Raw genomic sequence first — 22506 nt, 5'->3', positions numbered from 1 at the left:
CACACACACACACACACACACACACACACACACACACACACACACACTAACTCACAATACACACAAATGTATCGAATGAAATGATCACAACAGACAGAAAAAGAAATTGCGCGAACAATAAATAAATGAAGCGTTGATCAGAGACGAAAAAAAAACGATAACTCTTCATTTTTATTTGCGGCACATAAATACGATTAATTTTAATTAATCTCGATTCATTTTCGGCAACTCAATGTTTTTTTTCTTTCGCTTCTTGTTTGTCTTCACTGCTTTTTTTTGTTGCTTCATTCAAAACAACAGCAACACACAAAAGATAACTGTGAAATATTATCCTTGAGTTCGATTTTTTTCGCTTCTGTTCTTCTGTTCTTTTTTTCGTTTTTTTTTGGAGATGTATGCGTGAAGCATTCACGTTGGAACATCTGTCGTGCAGAATGAAATACGTCGTATTATCGCCTGTGATGTTGAATTAAATCGCAATAAACGAATTCGATCGGATAAACCGAATGGAGTGAACGAAATGGAATATTACAAAATAAAAAGAATTACATTGGTAATCCCGAACTTTTCCGTACCGTTGTCCTGCGTCGTCTGTAGGTACTTTTGGTTATTTTTTGTGAATTTTCTTGAAATAAAGGCAGTGAAAATATTAAAATAAAAATAAAATGAAAAATCGGTCACTTTAACTAAAACTTCGACAATTTTGTATGAGAGGTACCCGTAAACCGATTCTTATTGGCTTTAAACTTTCTGAAGTTTCATTTTTTGGAGAAAAAATGAGATTCTGAAAGTTTCATGTTGATCGCATTTGCAGAAATTTGGTTTTTGGCCCTCAATTTTTTCCAAGAAAATTTCGACAAAAATTGAGGACAAAAAATCAAACTTCTGCAAATGCGATCAACATGAAACTTTCAGAATCTTATTTTTTTTTTCCAAAAAATGAAACCTCAGAAAGTTTGAAGCCAATCAGAATCAATTAACAGGTACCTCCCATACAAAATTGTCCAAAAATCGGTAATTTTAGTCAAAATTTCAAAAAAAATTTATGAGAGGTACCCGTTAATTGATTCCGATTGCTTTCAAACTTCCAGAATCTTATTTTTCTCCCAAAAAAGAATTCCCAGAAAGTTTGAAGCCAATCGGAGTCGATTTACGGGTACCTCCCATACATAGGTGTCAATTTTTTTAGGTTTTTCTTAGGGCAAGTATCCCAGGGTCAAATCGAAAATGGCTCATCTTCGAACTTAAACTAAGTTTATTGGATACAACACTTTTGGGACTTTCAGATTTGGATTATCTCAATTATTTTTTGAGTTATCGTGTTAACAAACACCAACGGCAACGACGGCACACGAACGGAAAAGTGTCTCAAAAAGTGTTTTTTACGCGTTTCATGAGTTTTTATCATGATCTTAACCAATTTTGCGAAAAAAAAGTTTTCAGGACCAATTCCTATACTTTCCCTTGACACGGTGTGTACGGAACGGAGAAAAACAGCAGCAGCAGCACCAACAACTAAGTTTAAGAATCGCACGCACACTAGCACCGTGAGCAGAGAAAAAGAAACGAAAATAGAATGAAACATGGTTAGCATAATCTTTCAGTCTCTTTCTCCTAGTTAGTCGAAGATCGCATGCCGATAGCACTATAAACAACAATTTCCTTCTAAATTTCGGATTCCATTTGAAAACCGGAGTGTGAATTGATTCAATCAAATCGAGAAGCGCACAGAATTTGATATTAGAATTTTGATGCGAATTTTCGTAACATTTCATTCGATTCATCGTTTCTAACTATTTACTAATTAGTGCATCAAATACAATGAAGAAGTTTCATCACTTCAGGTAGCCAAACTTTCAAAAAAAAATTCCGTGAATCTCCGGAAATTTCATTCAATTTTCGTTTCTTAAGCAAATTTTATGAGAACATAGAGTAGAATCTTACGTCCAAAATGAGTCCCATGAAAGTCAAACGATCAATGGATATTGTGTGAATACTTTTTACAGCTCAACGATGATTATCGCCGAAATGAAATAAATGAAGGGAAAAAAAGGTTTGTGTAACGTTTTATTTTACGTCATTCGAGAAAGTGACATAATATTGCATCGTCTGAATCATAAGCCAGACATTCCGTGTGACTGCATATTGAGCTGAGCTATTTACAAATAGCTGGCTGTTTGGTGAATTTTGATTTTGTAACTATCGAGCCATGCAAATTCATGTGAGATGATAAATTTATGACACAAATTCATAAAAAGGAAGGAAAAAGGTGTCCCAAATTTATCATCTCACATGAATTTGCATGGCTCGATAGTCACAAAATCAAAATGTGCCAAACAGCCAGCTATTTGTAAATAGCTCAGCTCAATATGCAGCCATACGGAATGTCTGTCAGAAGCTGCTTACCACATGTGAATAATATAAAAGCGTCCAACAGGATCAGAACATTATGACGAGGCATTTGTTTGCTTTTTTTCGTCCTGTGTACGGGGATATTTGTTTTTTTTTTTAGCGAAAGAGACACTTGCGTGCATCAAAACATGGCAGCACAGTCGACTACACACAACTGCGATTCCGGCATCAAATCTCAAAAAATGATGAAGCATTTTCGTGTGTGTGTTTTTTTTTCTTTCTTTGTTTTGTTTTTTTTTTGTTCGTTTTGCGTGCAGTTCGGTTCACTTGCACATCTTATCCGCACGATCACGGGCTCAAATGCATTGTTTGCACTCAAAGATGCACCGCATCGTCAATGATACATAAAAACTGTTTCATACATGAATGCGTGTGTGCCATCAATTAATGCCACTCGCATCGTTTCAAAGTAGACCTAATGCTAAAAACTGCCGTACTCTCGGAGACTGTTTGTGTATTGCTCGCGAATGCATGCTTCTTTACATTTTGTATTCATATTCATATTCGGATGTCATGGTGTGCTTGTTTTTTTCGTCTTCTTTTCCTTCTTCTTCTTTACGATTGTGTGCCCATTCAGAAAGAATTGGTGCAGAGTAATCAGGCGGCCGCACGCGCTTACTTTTATCATTAGTTTTCACTATTCGCACTGAATATGATGTAAATAAACTGGAATCAAATGTATTCCAAATGCGCTACGGCGGCGGCTGTAACACTTTTTATTTTTACTGTATTTCATTTCGGTCATTTTTCAACAGCAACAGCAACAGCAACAGCAACAACAAAAAGAAGCAACCATATGAAGACGCTGGCACAATGTGTACGTGAACGACTTTAAAATGATTTCGCCTTCCTTTTTCGCAGCACAGCTATATAGCGCTGGCTCAGTCCAAGCGTTATGTCGTCGTTTATATTTTATGTTATTTGTTGTGCGGTTCGTCGTAGATTTTTCATTACGGCCCAACAGTTTTCGATTTCGATGTGAGCGTTTATGTAAGTTTCAAGTGTGTGCGTTCGTGTGTTGTGTGTGTACGAAATAAACTTGTGCGTCGTAGATAGAGAGACGTCATGTGTATGAACCATTTGCCCTTAAACTTTATTAACGCTCACTATTTCTGTTCGCGCATTGTTTTTGTTTCTTTCTCATTCTTCTTCTAGCTGCCAAAATGTGCATAAACGATTGCAACAAATGCATGCACTGTCGAAAAAAAATAAAAACTCTTTTTTGTCGGTTTGCAATGAACATAAATAAATAGCTTGAAGTGAGTTGAATGTGCGAAAAGCTCAATGGTTTATTTATTTCTCTTACAACTTTGTATATTTAGCTCAATTTTCTATCTAAACAACAAGGTCACACACAAATTACTTCCGATTCGAAGGGACTCGAAATGTGGTGTGTGCGATTGTGAATGTTGTCAAAGTCACGCAGTGTTTGTACACGGACGCGTTTCAACTCGATGATTGTTTGGCGCTAAATAATAAAGCAACTCTCCACGCTCTCCTCGCTCTCTTCGCTTCTTTACTCATCTCTCTTTATTTTTCCTTCTTTTCTCGCTTCGCCTTCTTATTTTGCATTTTGTTTTGGTGGGCAAAATATTGAAATTGGTGTTAATCAAATATGAAATGATGTAACAGTTTTTCATATCATTTGTGGTGTATATAAATCAACAATCTATCATCGCAACGCTTGTGGTTATCTATGGCATATGTATAAATATTTACCTGTTTGTTGAAAATTGTTATCGAAAAACATTGTTTTGTCCAATTGGCAATGTCCTCTCCCCCATTTATAAAATTCAGGCTAATTCAAATCAGATCAGCATGAATTTTCTCACACGGCTTTCTTGCACTCCCCGTCTACTTCTTCTTCTTTCTTTTTCGCCGCAGAGTTCTTCTCATTTAAATTAGTATTTACCACAGCCAGATGGTAAATAAAACTGTAGCTCCACCAATTTTTCGTCGTCGTCGTACTTTTTGTTTCTTTTCTTTTTTCGCAATTATTCAAACACTTTTTCTGCTGTTGTTACTTCTTTTTTTTCAATTCGATGGAGAAAATTCCCCCGTCGGCACAATTCAAAGCCACAAGTAGTCACGTCGTCGTAGCTGTAGCCGTCGTCGTTGTCATCAATGTTCTACTGGTTTTATCGTTGTTGCTCTTGTTTACTAGAAGAAGATTGATTGGTATGACTTTTTTCTCTTCTGCTGCGATTCTTTTTTTTCTGCTATTGCTTTTTTCGGTATTCTCTTCAATTTATTTTTTTCGCTTTGAATTCAACAATACCAAGCACAAAAATAAGTCACGACTAAATGATACAACCACTCGTCACCTTCAAATTCGTCACAAAAAAAATTGACGATGTTAAACACGACTTCGATTTTTACGTTGATGTTTGAGTAATTGTTCACCTGAGTTTTTTTTTCGTTCAGGCGAACCGAAAATTTTGCAAATTGGTGTCTTTTTTGGTTGGTCACGATCGGCGTTTGATTTCTTTGATTTGTTGACTCGATCCGTGTGTTTGACTATAATTGTATCGGTATTTCCTCGATGTTTTGTGCGCTTTCCATTTCAATATCCGCCTGTCAAATACCAAAATATTTGTTGTTTCTTTCTTTTTTCAGAATGTTATTTGTTGTTTCTGTTCACACACACATAATATTTGAATATGGTACGAAAAAAAGAAGAAAATTTCAAGGAAAGCTTCACTGCATTTTGATGAATTTTATCTCGGAAATTGATTCTCATGCGGCTGCTTGCTATTTTTTCGCATCTCTATTCATTTTTCGCTCGTTTTTCTGCTCCATTTGTCACATCTCAAACATCATTACATAGGTTTTGCATTGAATCGATTGCTAATCAGTGGTAAGTACACAAAAAAAATTTCTTTTGGTTTATTCCTTTTTCTTTCTCTTCGATATGGCTTAGAAAGCTTAGATCAAATGAGTGAGAGAAAAAACGAAACACATACAGCATTTACTCGCGTTTATTTCAACATCACTGAGATGAGCAACTCATTGTTAATCACAAACAAAACAACAGTTCGAGTCTCTTTTAACTTCGTCGTTTAAATTTCCAAATCACCGTATTTTGGACATCGAGTCGTTCTTATCGGATCGAGTGGTAAAATAAAACAAAAAAAGTTGTATTAAAAACAGCTGTCGAAGCCATTTTGAAAATTTGCGTTTTTATTTTGTACTATGGTGTTTGTGTTTGACAGATTTGAAACCATTCACATAAACAACACCAAATGCTGTGATACGCTTCTGTTTTTGAGCCTGGGAAATTTTTTTCTTCTTTCATTCGTCTTTCGTTTCACTTTTTTCTATACATCTCGCTCCCTCTCTTTTCACCTTTAGTTTGTTTGCTTATCTTGGCTTGTGTTTGGCATAACGACAGTTGAGAAAAAAATAGTTGCAATAAATGATTTGAATGAGATTAAATTTGCGAATTTCGGACGCACATTTTTTCCGCATTTTTTATGCATTAATTTTAAATGTATTGACTTTTTTTTTATTTGTATTACAAAAATTATATTAAAATGCATAAACGAAAAAGAAAGAAAAGAGAGAGAGAAGAAAAAACCATCAACGAAATGTCCCAATCAGTGTGTTGTCCGATGTACGCTGGTATTTCCCGATTCGATGGGCACGACCAACTTCAGGCTGTTCGCAATGTGCGATGAGTACTCTGTAAATGTCAGGGTATATCATTCCTTTCTCACATGTGTTTTGCTTGTGGCCTGTTGTTATTTTGAAATACCACACTACGCAAAACCACATTTAAATCCATTTCCATTGGAAATAGTGAATAATTTCTGTCGTTTGAGTCAAATAAGCACCGGTGCATCTGCAAAATGGGTCGTACAAATCGTTCACGGAAGCGTAAGGCAGAAATGGATCGCATTAAAAAGGAACGAAACAGTAAAAAGGAACTTTTGAGGTTAAAGAAAACCCTTGGCCTGCTCGATGAGCATGGGAACGAGCTGATCAAGAAAATGGAGGAAGTCGTCGAATACAAAACACCCGAGCAATTGAGAAAGGTATCTTGATTTTTGATTGAATTGAAAAAGAGGCGCATTTCTTTGTTTGATACAATAGCACAGACTAACCGAACCCGTTCATTTGTTCCACAGGAGAAACAAGAGAAAGAAGAACAAGAGATTCTCGACGAAATTGCTGAAGAAAAGGCCGACGGCGAAATTGTTGAAGTGAAAAACGAAACAACTGGCGTCGTACACAAATACAATACGAAAACAATGCGTGATCAATTCGGTTCGCTGCCCGTATGGAAGACAAAACGAAATACAGAGCGTAAAGTCCGCAAGAAGACACATGCCATGAAGAAACAGTTCAATCAAGCGTGGTTGAATAAATTCGTTCCAATTTAAAAGTGTTCCGTTTATTGTTTGCTTTGTGTCATTCATCGGTGTGACATTTTCATTGGAATTTTTATACATAAGAAATGGAAATATATTTGAGTTAAGGCGACAGAAAATCTTCTTTTGTTTCTTTTTTAATTTTCAAACTTGATTTAAATCTCTACGTAAAACCTCGTACTTTGAATAACATTAAATAAATTCTCAATGGGTTCTCTGGTTGAATTTTGGATTTTTTATAAAATATCTAAACCAACTTATGATAATAAGTTCTAAATACCAACAAAATTTCTATCCAATAATCACATAAATAATATTTGCTTAGTTTTTTAGCTTTAGTTGCGTACAAATTAACTCAAGCATCAACATTCAGTTTCAAAGCCATAAAAAATCTCAAAATATTTGATTAAAATTATGCAGTTTTCTTCTGCTGTTGACTCATATAAAAGTGATTGTGTGAAATTTGGCTGAGCGAATAGGTGTGTTTGATGCTTGATTTGTTTTTTTTAGTAGTTATTCAGTTGATTGTGCATTTCGACGGATATCAGTCGATTGTAGTCGCTTCCTTTTCGTCGATATTTGGTCCCGGTTCTGGTTCCTGTTTGTTTTTCAACACAGTGCCACCTGTGACACCTAAAAGTCCACCACCAAATGCGGCCAAACTGCCAGCCTTCAAACCGAATGTCACCATGCCCACTGGTCCAGCAACACAAAATCCTAGTACGGCACCGCACAACCTACCAAACACATAACGTCATCATAACTAAATCCAATTCAGAATAAATAATTCTTCATCACACTTACGGATACATTGCTTTTTTGTATGTTAATGCTTGGCGAAGACTTTTTTCGGCCGCTTCAACGTGTTCATGCGTTTCGATCACATTTGTTTCGACCGCTTGCACATCCTCTTTCTGTCCAACCACGCTGCCATTTAGTTTAACGAATAACTCTTGAATATCTTCGATTTCTCGCTGTAAATTTTCAAATTCATTTAGGCACGCTTCGCGCGATCGCAACTGATGTTCATTCAATTCGAATTCCGTTTGTAACTGCGGTAAATTGCTAAGCCCTTGCTCGCGATTATCACCGTCTTCCGGATAGTCAAAATTCGAACTTGGAGCATATGCATTTGGTATTGACTTTTTCAATTGTAAATCTACGACGCAGAAAATACGAGAAAAAATAAACGATTAGAAATTTATTCACAGAATAGAAAAAGAAGAAGAAATATTTCGATGAGCTTATGATTCATCATATTCATTTACAAATTTGACCTTGAAATACGTACCAAGGTATTCTTGTATCGCATCTTTGGCTTTTTGACGTCCAGGCATCGTTAGTTCATCGAATCGGTCCAGATCGCTTTCTTTCACATTTCCGCGCAGAATATCCATTTCCAACATGAGATTTTTCAATTGCTTTATGACGCGGGTGGCATTGATTTCCTCTTTTTTTACCTTGTCCAAGTCGCCAAGTGCCAAACTCTTTTCGATATTTGACTTGTGATTTTTTAACAAACCCAAGTGATGCGGAAGGCCAACATCGTTGAATTTCTTTATTGAAATCTCAGCTCGTTTAATTGATATACAGGAATCCATTGTTCGTTTTCTCTTATATCTAATTGTACGAGCGAAGAGCTAAACAGTTACTGAATCACTTGCAATCGTATGCAATTCTGGACACTAGTTTTTTTTCTTTTATCTCTGTCACTCTTCTCTAATCAACCTAGCCGATTACGAACAATTGTATTCGTTTATTTACTGCTCCACTTCTGCGATGAATCACTGTCCGATCATGTAGAGAGGAAAAGAAACTGTTTCACTTTACAAATTGGCTTGAAAATCACATTTCGTCGAAATTGATTGAAAGGAATGCTTTTTAATCATTTTTTTTAGTCTAAAACTATGAAATTGGATTCGATTTTGATTACGCAGAACAACGTACGAACAATAATACAATGCAGTGGTATTATGACGTTTAGTTCGCAAATATTGATCAGAAACTGTGTGTGCGTGTGTGTGTGCAGAAGCACACGGCAATACAAAACAAAGGAAGAAAGAGAGAAAAAACACGACAAGCGCCTACATATGATTTCAAGAACAATAATAAAGGGAATTTTGCTTTACGTGCATGAATCAGCGTGAAGTTGGTTTCATCATTCACTGTCTTCGATTGAAGTGAAGTTGCAGAAATATCCCATTCAAAAATTACGAAACAAATGGTTTTTTTTTTCAATTCATATTTACGGATCTCCGTTATTTACGATGAAAATAAAAATAATCAACGAAATTTCATGTCAGGGAAAGAAGAAGAAGAAAAAGAAAAAATGATGACCTTGATCAGTGCTTATTTATTTCGATTTTTATTCATTTATTGACATGCAGGAACTAAAATGGCTAAAATATTTCGACTCGTATAAAATTATTTAATGATATGGGATGATATCGTATGTACTATTGTGGGCAATAAATTAATGGTTTATGATGGCATTTGTACAGGAGATCGACGGTGTATTGGAGTTTGTTTGCCTGTATTTCAAAGGTTTTCAGTCGTTCACGTACCAGGCTGAGCTCATGCTGTCGATTCTCCTGGAAATAGATGAAAAACCAAACAAACAAAAAAACAAAGCACAAAAAAAAACGGATTTTGGAATCATTCCATTGGCACGTTACAAATGACGCAAATAGATTTTTTTTTTCGTTCGTACAATGCAATACTAACCAAACCATCCAAACGATGCTTCAGATTGTTAACTGCTGCCAATGTGTGATGCATTAATTTGTTTGTTTCCACATTCCGCTCTTTCTCCGTGATCATAAGCTGTGGTTACATTGATGAGTAATTATTGGTGTTGAACATTTTGGCATTAGCAAAAGGTAATGTTAAAATAAAAGAAAAAGCATGAGCCACAAAGCAAGTGGCTTAACAAAACAAAAAAACTTTTCGCTGCTTTTTTTCTTGGCACTAACCTTTTCAATGTTATTCATACGTATGACCAAATCCTCGCTATCCACATCATTTTCCAAGTCTCTGGCCTCAAATGCGGTGCCCGTATCGTCGTTGCCAAAAGACGAATCGATTTTCTTGCAACTCTGTCGATCCGAATGCAAAATGAAACCCAAACGGCAAGTGCAATAAAATGATCCATCCGTGTTGTAGCACATTTGATCGCATGGCTTTTCCGTTTCGCATTCATTTACATCAAGTTCACAGTGTCGGCCCGTGTATCCATTTTGGCACGAGCACGACTCAGGCTTCACACATTTACCATTATTTTTGCAAGGTGTTTTACAAATCGCTGCAAAATAAAACCAATTGCTTAGCATTCATTGTGTCGTTAGATTTTGTTGTTCGTCGACTATGTACGTAATGGTATGAACAAAAAAACTAGTGGCCTTACGTTTTGTGCACCCATGCGAATGTTTGCTCACTTTACTCCATCCTGGACAACAACTATAAACGGTATGGCCGATTCTTCGTGGCAAAATCGTATTGAAATTATCATAATTCAATCTAAAACACATAAAATCGCAATTTAAATTTTCAAACGTTGCCACCGAAAAAAAATGAAGCGCAAAAACCCATCACACCAACACCACCAATGTTACCTTGGAATTTCGCACAAGTTATCGTCTTTGCAGGGCTGTTGTCGATTTTCCTGTTGTATGGCTGGCGTTATAATAGATTTATAATCGACGCATACATGTCGCCTGTTGATGGAAATGAATAATTTAGCCTTCAGCAATAAATACTAAACGATCAAGCATTGCCTAGAACCGTTCACCGCGCTCTTGGTTCTCTCTTTTTCCGGTGAAAAATCCACGAAAATTATATGCAAGACGAAAAATTAACGGTACCAAATCAATTGAAATATGTATAATGGGTAGCGACGGTGGGGAAGTCATAAACATTTAACTAGTAATGTATTCAATCATAATTTAGTCGTCTATATAGCGTCTAGCAATGTAATGTCCATACTGGTTATTTGCGAACAGAAAAAAAAATCATATGCTTTTGAAGTCACTTTATTTCAATTGTATATCACCTATATTCGACTTGGATATGAAACCAAACCACAGTCCTGAATATATACATATAGATTGTGTGAGAGTGAGTGTAGCAATAAAAAAAAGGTCGTCCACGGTAGGCTATAAATTTCATTGTAAGGAAACCGAGAGAAACACTTTGGTTGGGTTTTAGGTTGTGCAAATTAAAATGCATGCTGACGTTCGGCGCAATCCTCATTCTTTTATTCCGTTCGTTCGTTTGCTCGCACGTTCGCACGCTCTCCACATTCAACATATTGGAACTTTGATAGCGTTGGATTGTGTGTAAGAGATCGGCAATTGGAATGAACGAGAATAGAACAATGTCCGATGCAGATGTGAATAAATCAAGAAAAACGTGAACACACAAACGGAGTGACTTCGATGTAAATTATATCTCGCTCATATTAAAGCTTTAATTTATAATTGATATCATAGTTTTTCGTATCGAAATGGGAGTTCAACCGCAGTGTGCTGCACAATCGTTATGATTAATTTTTATGATTTGCAGACCATGGCGTTGGTTTCCCATTCAATCGAACCGTCCCTTTCGATTGCGCTGGAAAAACGTTGCAAAAAGTTTGTAGTTTTTTTTTCTCTATATTCATTTGTTTTTTTTTTTTTTTTCATTTTCTTCTTCTTTTTCCCGTTCAGTCAAAGCAAACTAAAGTTCAGAAATAATTACGGATCCTCATAAAGCGTACATACAAACGCATTGCATTGCATGTATGTAAATCGACGGCACTCAAACCATTCATATATCAAATGTGCAGTGTATCACTCAGGTAAGGCTGCTGCTGCTGCTGCTGTAGTAGTTGTTGTTGTTATCGTCTTTTTTTGTGCTCAATCTTTTTTCTCTCCCCAATCATTATTACTGCATTGCACACAGAATGTGCTATGGTTGTTGTTAATCGTGTGTTATTTTGTGAACTCTTCGGTTTTGCTCTCTTTTTTCGTGTCTATTTCAACTGGATATGTCGAACATTGCACATCATCGTTGCCACAAGTAGCGCAAGAATGGATGGCAAGATCAACGAAGAAGGCGATTCCGCAAACAATCCGGTTGGATGCGGTGCACATGGGATATGCACAAAAGCCAAGCGAAACAACGACAACAGCAGCAGCGGCAGCGGCAGCAGCAACAATAACAAGAAAACGAATATGTCCAAAAAAAAGGAGCCACAATCAGAAACTAGTTTATTTATTGTGAAAATGGCATTGAACTTCCTTATTTGGCACAATAATTTCGCATATGTACGCTGTGTACACACTGTGTGCTTGTGTACATCTAAGCCTTTAAATACAAAGCATGTTTATACATTTATTCGGTTTTTTTCCTCAGTCATTTCGTTGGTGTTACCTTTTTTCCGGCTTTGCAATGTGCGTAACAAGCAAACAAACGAACGAGTGAGTACATGTTATGCGCTGCACTGGGAATTCCTCGAATACACGACACTTGGCCACAATGACTGTGATACTGTGACAGTGGTCACATTAACCATCAACTATTCAATTCGTCTGCACGGTTCGTGTGAAGATCTCCCATTTTTTGTGAACAGCGATTTCTGCACGGTTTTCTCTAATTTATTATCGTCACCAGTTCCCGAATGAATTAAAATGAACTTATTCGGCTCTGCCACTTATTATCTACGAAATGGCACAGTTTCTCGCCTTTCACGTGTGCACCCGAGTATAAATGTGTGTGTGTGTGTGTGTGGTTGTGACCATAGCAGCCATATCCGACTCAATATTTATCATTTATCTCATTTAAATGCACCGTTCAAGATTGTGATCGCTAGCGCACAAATCTAGATTCATCTCAAAAACACAACTCCGATTCGACAAATGTGTTGTGATTTTTCATCATTTTCCCATTTAAAAGAAAACGGCGGGCAACACATTAATACAGTCATGTGGCAAATATTCAAATGGAACAAGGTTTAAGGAAACATTTAATGATTTAAATTATGACATTCCATTAAACATTTTCAACTAAAAGACGAACTCACTCACTCCGGCGTGCGCGCGCGCGCTCCTTTGACTCTTTCATCTGACATGCTTTTTATCTTCATTTGTGCATTCAGTACATATACAAGTTTGCAAAAGGAAATGAAGTACTTTGCATTCAGACCTGAACAAATCGAGATGTGACTCTCGTTCATTTTCTGTTTTTTTTCTTTTTCGTTGCCGTCTCTCTCTATCTCTCTCTCTCTCTCTCGCTGCTTATGTTGATTCATTTTTGAGACTGTTCTTTTTTTTCATTCTTGTCTATTATGTAATATCTCTAATCTGGTTCTACAGGAAGGAAAGCTTGTCTTTTTTTTCTCTCCTTTTGAGAGATATATTTCCAGCCAGATCTATAAATGTACGTCCTGAAAAGATGCATGCTTCTATTTATATATATAAAATGGGGAGCGAAAAATAGAAGAAAGAATAATGTAACAAGACTATTTTTTTCTGCACAACAAACAACCTGAGAATAAGCACAATGTGCGGTTGTTGTTGGTGTTGTTGCTGTATTTTTTGTGTGTGTCGTTTTCGTGAAAGTCAACGACTTGATAGTTAGTGCAGCGCTTTTATTTTCTATGCCATTCGTAATGCATGCATTGAAGAGAAGAGAAAGGCGTTCGTTTGACGCACATTAAGGGATACGACTGCTGAAATGAACGTAGTATCCCTCATGCATGTAATGCGAATATAAAGTCGGACAAGGAAATGAAATCATGTTCCGCATTAATATCTAAGCGCATGGGAAAGTGTCCAAACGGACGAATGTCACAATGTAATGTAATGAGAGGTGGCGGTCGCACCACACATGAAACTCTCCAGTTTTTATTCAAAAATTACGATGGTCCGCATATGAGTGAATTTGCTTGTTTTTCGGACAGTTTACACATGAAATACACATTTGATTGCCTGTTATACAAGCCTGTGCTATTGCTGTTGCTGCTAGTCTGTTCTGGCCATTCAATGACGAATAAGAAACAAGACACGAATAAATTAATGCGCAGCACACACATACACACCGCTTGGAGTGGAAATTGAATAGGATCGTATATTATAAGCAATAATCTGGTTGCGCAATTCGAACGAATTGAAAAGTTTTTCGGTGTGTCAGAGAGTCCCGGAGAGATAGAGAGCTAGAGACACACACACACACAGATAGAGAGAGAGAAAGAGAAAGAGCGACACACCACCCCATTTTCCGTGGCCGCTCAACAATAAGTATCACAGCCATAAATTTTCTTTATTAAATAGATAAAACCGAGAGCTTAGCGGTAATGGCATGCTAGATGATTATTATATGTCCGTTCGTTATGATATACACCGGAGCCGTTTCATTTGGTTCGCAAAATATTTTTGTTTCGTGGCTCTGCTTCATGGCAATTCTTAATGTTTATTGTCTGATTTTTTGTTGTTGTTGTTTGTTCGTCTGTTCGCTCGCCCGTTGGTTCGTTTCTCATATATTTATTTCATTTGTTTATATTCCTTTGCATTTGATTAGTGTAAGTGGAGCATTTGCTTAGAATAAATGACAAAGCCACCAGACACACTATATAATAATAACAATAATAATTGAAACGTGCCTGGATGGTTTGCAGTGTCGAGCTGTGAAAAATATTTTGTGAGCGCGCTACTTTGCTTGCATGCTCCAGTATGCCCCAAAACACCAACCATACACATGGAAATCAATGACACACATTTCGGCCAATAGCGTCTAAATGCTTGTCAACCGACCCAAAACATCTGACTTAATCGAATGTATGACAACTAACGAAAAATGTAATGTTCAACACCAAAAGATAATGGCCCGAAATTCCATAGCAAATCAACGACTGAGATAAAAAGCAGAGTTTGTCTACTTATGCAACGAATGATCGTGTGTCTCTCGCTTTCTATCTCTCTCTCTCCTGCAACCTCTATGAACTTTTATACGAATGAACTTTTGGTTGGTGAATATTGTTGAAGTCATTCGGCCCCAAACGAAACGAACGGTTGTTTCGAACTAAACCATAGAAATATGCTTTAAATCACCCAATTCGCTGGTATTTCGTGCCATTTGGTTATCTCATACTCGCCAGCTTCACACAACGTGCCATGGACTCTTAGCCTTAATTCATTACTTGGATTTTGTTTGCATCATCACGGTGACGCTTGTTTGCATACTTAGATGGTTGTGCCGTTGTTCGTTGAGTTTTGTTCGAATTTCCGTGTATTTGGCTTTATTCATTTTGGAATATTAATCAGGAGTGAAAATGAATGATCATAATTCATGTTTCTAGATAATTCTTTTTGATTTAGACGCTTTTGTTCCTTCGTTCGTTTGGCTGTTGTTGCTGCTGCTGTAGCTGATGTGTATATGTGGTGGCGCAAATTCGCGCCAAAGTGAAAGCAAAAACCATGGCGCTAAGGTTTAATTCGAATTTAAGGAGCGGCACATTTATGGTTCAGCGCATTGTCTCAAGCATATCAGGGAATAACACAAGCATTGCAGGCGAGACCCAGCTGAACATGGATAAATTGAAATGATTAAATTATTGCACGCTGCCCTCACAAAATGAACGACATTCATAACGTGGCCCGAGCAAAGCTTCGTCTCATTATCATCAGCGATTGAATATGATGGTGACGTTCCCAGTGTGTGTCTTGTGCAAGCAAACCAAAATGCAAGAGAGACAAAAAGAAATAAGCATAAATACAAACACATACACACACACAGCCACACTCTCACTTTCGATGACCATTTGGTGGAAACGATTTTAGTGGCATTTCAGAAATTGAAATTGATTTTTTCGCTCTCGATGATTGCGGAATCAAAACAGACGAGGAAGCAAAGGAAGAGAGAATAAATACTGAAAGATACAAAATGTGTCAGAATAAATATTAGCTGGCTGGCTAATGAATTGTTCTGTCACTTCGAAGAAAAGCCATTTTTAGCCAATGAAAAATTACCACTTAAAAATGCACCATTTTTTATTCTTGATGATGAATCAAATGTTCGAACGTTGTAAAATCGTCGACCGCTTGTGCCGCGATTCAATGAACTGCATGCATATTTGCAACAACAATAACAAGAACAACGAAAACCAATAGCAACCGAAATACGAACTCAATCAATAAATTCATTTATTCTGAGATTTCAATTAGCAAGTGTCATTGGTATCGGGTCGGAAAAGAGTGAATTTATGTGATCGGTTTTAAAAGAAAAAATGTGTTTTCAATATGGGCCACTTACGAACATTGAACCCACTCATCATTTGGCGTCGATAATCGCATGCATGCCACCAAGTGGAAACAGACCAATGTAAACAAACTGAATTGGCCACACAATTATTTATATTTGATGCTTTCCATTCGAATGGCTAAATTCCTGGTTCGATTTCGATGGAATTCCTTTTGTTATACACATTATATTGAGTTTTTATTTTGTCTGTGTCGTTCTCTTTTTTCTCTGCATTTCGTGCAATAGAATGTGTGGCTGGTGTGTGTGTGTGTTCTTGAAACTCAGCATAAATAAACATTTGATACTGGACGCCAGCAAAAAATGTATGTGACGTAAATGTGAGTTGGCAGCAAAAATTTGCAGCACAAAAATCTGGAGCCAGCACAGCATAGAAAGCGAGAGTGAGCGAGAAAGAGCCACTCAACTTTCATTATCATTTGGCAAACACTCAAAATGATTGTCTCGATGGTGAATGAGTCAGAGTAGAGCGTAAACTGAAAACGGATTTCTCTAGTTCAAAACACAATCTGTAACGACCGATATTTTGTTTGATAAAGTGTCTTTTCCACGTCGCTTATTTTTTCAGCTGTTGTTATTTTGTGTGTGTGAAGTTTTCATTATTTTTTTCGTACATACAAAATTTATTGAATAAAATATCTGCTTAACGTCGTTTTTATCCTTGAAACTGACGTTGGTATCGTCGTTGCTTCGCACTCTCTCTCTCTCTCTCTCTCTCTCTCTTACTCTCTCGCTCGCAATTCGCTCTCCGAATAAAGTCGAAAAGTTTGTTCTATGTGTCAATACCGATGAGTTTATGTATGCCGAAGCAGAGAAAAGTACCACATAGGACTTTGTTTTGCACTTGGTTTTTGCATGCAGCTCTTATTTTGTCTTGACATTTCAAATTTATTCATTACATATTTTATGTATGTCAACTGCACAGTTTCATTCAATACAAGATAGATACGCATTCCTGTGTAGCACATTCCAAATTGTTTGATTTTTTCATGAGGTTCGTTATTTTTGCTCGCATCTTCCTTCAGCCGTCATCGTCGTCGTCGTCTTATTCGTCGTCGTTTTTTCAGTTTTATTTCCATTTTATTTGGCTGTAAATCTTTGCACAGCCACAATGAGAATGAAAGAGAGACGAAAGAGCTTAAAATCAAAAAGTCATCTCGATATAATTCGCGCATTTTATACGTAGCAGATGAATCAAGCGAAATCATTTATGTGTGTGAATTTATTTATTTTTTTCTTTTTTTTCCTTGGCCGCTGCAGGTCTTTATTTTTGAATGTTTCGTTTTTTTTTGCTTTTTCGCGTATATTTTACGCTCGCTTTGAATTATTTCTCTTTTTTCGGGTTTGATTTCTTTTTATTTCACTCGGTTTCATTGCTGACACAATTGCACTTGGACAAATTCTATGAGCGATGAAAATGTTTCGTATTTAACGCAAATGCAAGCATTGTTGCCGTCCCCGTATCCAATCGTGAAATCGAAAGTATAATATGAAAGAGATAAAGAAGAAAAAATGTGTGATGCCAAATCGTCAGAGGATTTCGTTATTTTCTTTCTCGTTTTTTTTTTTAAATAACTTCGTGGAGGGTAAGTAAATACGAATTTTGAGTCTGTTTCCACCAACACTCGAGTTTCTGTCTGTATTCTTTAAATATCATTTTATATGATGACCGTGAAGACCGTCCGAGATTTGGTTCGCCTTATTATTCTCTGACATTGCGTGCTTTTTTTCGCTTCTCTTCTGCACTTGAGCAAAAAGGAAACCGTGCAGCGAAAAACATTCGTCGACTACATTTCTCTTTCAATTGCCCTACACACAACAGCAACAGTGGCAGAGGAAAAATGGAGAAGACGATCCATTGAAGAGGATATTTTCATTGTTTGTGATATAATTTTATCAGCTCTCTTTCGGTACACTTACACTCATTCACTCGTACACACACGCATGAACTTTCAAGTGTATTTACAGTTGAGCAATTATTTTAAGAGATGCGAGAGGAAGAATCAAAATCAATCCAATAATAATAAATCGATAAGTCTGATCGGTTGTTGTGTAGAGAGCAGAGCGCCGATACACTGTGAGCACGTGTGTGTGTGTGTGTGTGTGTGTATGCTTGTGTCGTTGCGAGTGCGACATCGATTGTCGTAAAACTGCACGAAAACACATTTATTCACACAAAAGCGACACTATCAGTGTTGTCGGCATAACACATCATCTTCTCGCGTTTCTCATATTATACTCGTTTTTTTTTCTCGAGCAATTTAGCTATTTATTGAAGTCGATAATGTTTCATTTTAAATAGCACAACGCCTTTATGGTATAGGTACTCACTCGAAATAATGCTTGGGGACTGAGATCATGCAAAGTATTTTCTATGCAAAGGCTATGCCTGGCTTCACTTTATTCAAAGCGCTCGGTTAATACTGTTGCTATTGTTGCTCGTTCGGTGCACAAATTTCTTTCACATTTTCCCCTTCATAATAATTTAAAACAAAACATTCGCTAAGAATCAAGAGCGCACCGTGAACGAAAAAAGACTTAAACGATTTTTTAAGAGAGTAAAAAGGGCGCACAAACACAATTGCACTCTTGATTCTCGATTCATTCAAGAGGCGATCTTCATATGAGCATACCCATGTTTTGATTATCCATGGACGATTTTATCATGTGCTTTTTTTCAGTTCGGTTTTTGCGCCGTTACAATGCCGAGCATCAATTGAAACAACAATTCAGCTTTCCTTCATCGCTACAATGGGTTGGCTACAGGCACATTGAGCCATTGAACAGCATATCGAGAATATATACGCCAATAATTTGATAATTGACTGCGATCCGAAAAGTATAGAATGTATTGAAATAACATTGTCGAGAAATCGACTCGAAGGCATTTTGGTAGACAGACACATATCGCCGCACGCATCCATTTTCATCTTGTCAATAAGTCATCCGTTCATTCTTCCGATTTTGTACACACACACACACCATACAAACACCAATGGTAATTGATCCCAGTAATTGTTTCTGGATTGCATGAACTTTCACTTAGATAACTTAAAATTACTTTAATAAACACGATAAAGTGACGAATGCATGCTGAGCGTAAATACGTAAAGTGTTAAAATTTGTACTAAAAACTTCGATATTCTGCTGTGGCTGCTGTTGCTTCAGCTGCATCGCATACTGTCGACACAACAGCTAACAAATGTAGAATGGTTTGCTAACTTTTTCTCTCTGCCTCTCTCTTCCTTTTTGCGTATCTTTCTTCCTCGCTTTCGCTTTTCTCTTACGTTCGTGCGCTGAACCTATTTATTTCACAGATATTTATCTATATTAGCACTTTGAAGCGTCTGGAAGCATATTGATCTCTTGTTTAGGGTTCATCGATTTCCTTATCTTCCGAAACATTATGGCACACACCAAACGAAGTGTGCTGAAGGTGCGTATAATTTTATCTTTGAAACGATTTTGTTTACAACAGTTCATTTCGTCAATGGAACTGTTCACTCCACGGGTGTTGCTTTTTTTCGGTGTAAAGACACAACTATTCGCAACTAAAACACATAAAACACACTAATTATTGATACTAACAGCGATGGAAAAAAATGGGCACCACCAATCGATTTGAAGTATTAAGGGCTTGGGATTTTATTTTGATAGGCAATTTTCGAGTGAAACACATTGTTATTATCTATCAAAAATATGTGAGCCGAGTTAGTATCGCTTCAAAGCACAGAAATATTTTCAAATTTCCACCAACAAAACAACGGCTATAAATGCTCATTCATTGATTTGAGCACTTTAAACTCGATATTCGTACACATCATTTTGATATATGAACTACTATTATTAGGCTAAACGAAGCAAAAAAACAACAACACACAAAGTCATAATTTATCTGCTCCAGTCTCTTTTGCTCACTGTTTTTTCGTTACGAAAAACGCTACAAGAATATTAAACATGAATGTAAGAGGATCAAATTGTCGATTTAATTAAATTATAGTGCGAAAATTCAAACGATTTGGTTGCGATTTTTTTCTTCTTTGATACGATATCATAGCAAAATACGAGAAACGAATTTTTGACATACCCAATGCCTGTTTGATGATGCTTCGTATGCATTCGATGCTCAGTGAATGCTCGATACACTTTAGCCGTTGGCATCGTCATCGGAGTCATTGTCGTAGCTGCTGCTGCTGTTGCTGCGGTTATTGTTGTTGTTGTTAACATCGGTGGAGCCGTTGAAATTGGAACTGATTCGATGCCTGGATTAGAATGCAATGCAAATGGATTATTGGCTGTTCTCCATTTTATATCGTAGTCCGTTGACGGTGATTGGGGTGCAATGGGCCAACGATGCGTATTAAATGCATCTGGATAATTATTTGCCACAAACGAATGGCCATTCGTTTGGATCAGCGTCAATTTCAATGGATTGGTCAACGATTTAGTCGGTGATTTCGATGTTATCGACTGCAATTTTGTATTCACACTTGGCAATCGTTCCGTTTGCGTTTTATTTTTATTTCGATTACGGTTGCTGTTGCTGTTGCTGTTGCTGTTGCTGTTACCATAGCCAGCATCGTGTGCATTATGGTATAAATTCCATGTCCGTGATTCCGTCGTATAAACATCGATGCGATTTTTTGTACGCGCTTTTTATTTGGCAAATTATTGCAATTTTATTAATTTCGTCATTTTCGACAAAGCAATTTTTATGTGTATTTGTTTTGATTCGTTGTGTTTCGTATTATTATCAAGATTGTGAATGGAGAAAAAAATGGTTTCAGTTTAATTTTTGTAGAATTAGTTTTTATCTTTGTTGTTATGTGAAAAGAGCAGAATATCATTTTTGCTTCATCATGAAACTGAGAGCAATTTGATTTTATTACAAAACATGTAAATTACTATAAAAATCACACCCTGCCATGGAACTGAGCCCATGAGATGTATCAAAAAGTGTTGATTTGAGACAGTGAGACAGTGAGACAGTGAGACAGTGAGACGGTGAGACAGAGACAGAAGGAGAGCAATCGTTTTGCATATATATATATATCGAATATATCGAACTTACTGTTTGGGTTATAACGATTCGTTGGTATTAGTTGATGATTTTGATGCTGGTGATGATGATGATGCAAATGTGAATTGTGCCGAACGAATGAACGCTGAACGTCGGGTCGTGTGTCGTTTATCGACACCATCGGACGAACTAAATGCAAACAAAGTGTGAAAACAAAATAGGCGAACAATTTCAACATGTCGCTATTTTTTTTTTGCTGTTTGTTATTGTTGTTCTTGGCTTCTTTTTTCGAATTTGTTTTGTTGATTTTTGTTATTCCCCGTTTTGACTTTTGTAATTCACTTGATCAGAGTGTTTTGCGTTAGCAATTGTTTTCCACTTTGTTCGTACTGAATTCTTTTACATTATTTTTTGTTTTGTTGCTGTTATTGCACCATTTCAGAAAATTACCAGCGCCTTTTTCTTGATTATGCGTTTGTGTAGGCCGGTCGTCACTCTGAAACAAGAGAGTAAATATTTATTGTTATTGAAAACACTGCGATTGTATTTTTTCCGTTTTCCTTCGCTCTTCTTTCAGAAATTCTAACAAAAAATGGATTATTCTGGTCCAGTTGTATAACAGTGCAAAACAACATTGGGGCAAATGTCCACTTGGTTGTGCAACGTGAGCAACGTGCCAGAATTAATGTGTGAGTGTATAGTGTAACCACAAAAGCAAGCAAAAATAAAAATTGAAATTATCAATCTCAATTTACATATGATCTCGCGACCGAAGCATAGCGTCTCGGTTGCGGTGAGCGAATGCGAATGAAAGACAGCAAAATCGAGGGGGAGAGAGAGAATGCAGAAAAAAGCAATGTTTATTGCACACGAACCGTGTGCGATTCGGTTCCGTGTTCTAAAATATCAGCGGCAGCAGCAGCAGCAGCATCGAAGACGAAAAAATATGGCAAAAGGGAATATAAAAGGAGTTGGAAGCATTTAAGCAAGAAAGATTTGTTGTCGCACATAAGAAGCTGAAGCGAATAAATTGCGGAATGGACTCAAGTCGCGTAGTAATAAATATATTTCTAGAATTCAGAATGGATGAAGGCGAAACAAAAAATTGTGTCGCATTATATCTTTATGGTGGTGTCTTTAATGTTCGACTATGTGTGACTTCTTCATTTGAGAGTTCAGCTCTTTTGTGTCATCCGCAATAGCAGACAGCTATAAGCTGCAACTTTTTTTATTATTATTATCGTAGCCACATGGAAATATCCAAAAACGAATTCATGCTCTCACAATATAATGCAATACCGTTCACATTGTGTCACTGTACGTCTAGTCACGGCTTTTTTCCTGTCTTTCTCCACATCTCGCTCTTTCTCTCTCTCTCTCTCTCTCTCTCTCTCTCTCTCTCTCTCTCTCTCT

General features: G+C 36.9%; 4 protein-coding genes across 7 annotated transcripts in view; 1 reads left to right on the top strand and 3 right to left on the bottom strand.

Annotated features, from left to right (window-relative positions):
* LOC129577852 (PAN2-PAN3 deadenylation complex subunit PAN3) overlaps positions 1-4273 on the bottom strand; it is a 10645-nt gene extending 6372 nt beyond the window's left edge. For 2 of the 3 annotated variants that reach the window (XM_055465612.1, XM_055465614.1), the window contains exon 1: positions 4132-4273. In XM_055465612.1, coding sequence (XP_055321587.1) covers positions 4132-4162 — 31 coding nt within the window. In that variant the 5' untranslated portion in view covers positions 4163-4273. Of the gene's footprint in view, positions 406-4131 lie in introns of those variants that run through there. The other variant, XM_055465615.1, reaches the window with a different exon arrangement.
* A 1789-nt stretch (positions 4274-6062) lies between these two features.
* LOC129577854 (protein LLP homolog) lies at positions 6063-6901 on the top strand. The gene is made up of 2 exons (XM_055465617.1): positions 6063-6446; positions 6540-6901. The coding sequence occupies exons 1-2, from the start codon at positions 6261-6263 to the stop codon at positions 6792-6794; spliced, it is 441 nt and encodes a 146-aa protein (XP_055321592.1). The 5' UTR covers positions 6063-6260; the 3' UTR covers positions 6795-6901.
* On the bottom strand, positions 6780-8917 carry LOC129577853 (syntaxin-17). The gene is made up of 3 exons (XM_055465616.1): positions 8074-8917; positions 7587-7941; positions 6780-7519 (listed from the first exon to the last, which is right to left on the bottom strand). Exons 1-3 carry the CDS (start codon positions 8381-8383, stop codon positions 7327-7329), a joined length of 858 nt encoding a protein of 285 aa, XP_055321591.1. The 5' UTR covers positions 8384-8917; the 3' UTR covers positions 6780-7326.
* A 209-nt stretch (positions 8918-9126) lies between these two features.
* LOC129577851 (uncharacterized) overlaps positions 9127-22506 on the bottom strand; it is a 15223-nt gene continuing 1843 nt past the window's right edge. For both annotated transcript variants that reach the window (XM_055465609.1, XM_055465610.1), the window contains exons 2-8: positions 21145-21589; positions 20161-20725; positions 10394-10495; positions 10186-10298; positions 9755-10083; positions 9507-9605; positions 9127-9373 (exon numbers count right to left, since the gene is read on the bottom strand). In XM_055465609.1, the coding sequence (XP_055321584.1) occupies positions 9239-9373; positions 9507-9605; positions 9755-10083; positions 10186-10298; positions 10394-10495; positions 20161-20725; positions 21145-21331 (1530 nt within the window). In that variant the 5' untranslated portion in view covers positions 21332-21589 and the 3' untranslated portion in view covers positions 9127-9238. The remainder of the gene's footprint in view (positions 9374-9506; positions 9606-9754; positions 10084-10185; positions 10299-10393; positions 10496-20160; positions 20726-21144; positions 21590-22506) is intronic.

Source organism: Sitodiplosis mosellana, unplaced genomic scaffold (assembly GCF_009176505.1).
Source record: "Sitodiplosis mosellana isolate CC-2019 unplaced genomic scaffold, AAFC_SMos_1.0 Smas_scaffold_6226, whole genome shotgun sequence".
Classification (NCBI taxonomy): domain Eukaryota; kingdom Metazoa; phylum Arthropoda; class Insecta; order Diptera; family Cecidomyiidae; genus Sitodiplosis; species Sitodiplosis mosellana.
The sequence above is the reverse complement of the archived record's forward strand: the minus strand, read 5'-3'. Positions and strand labels throughout refer to the sequence as shown.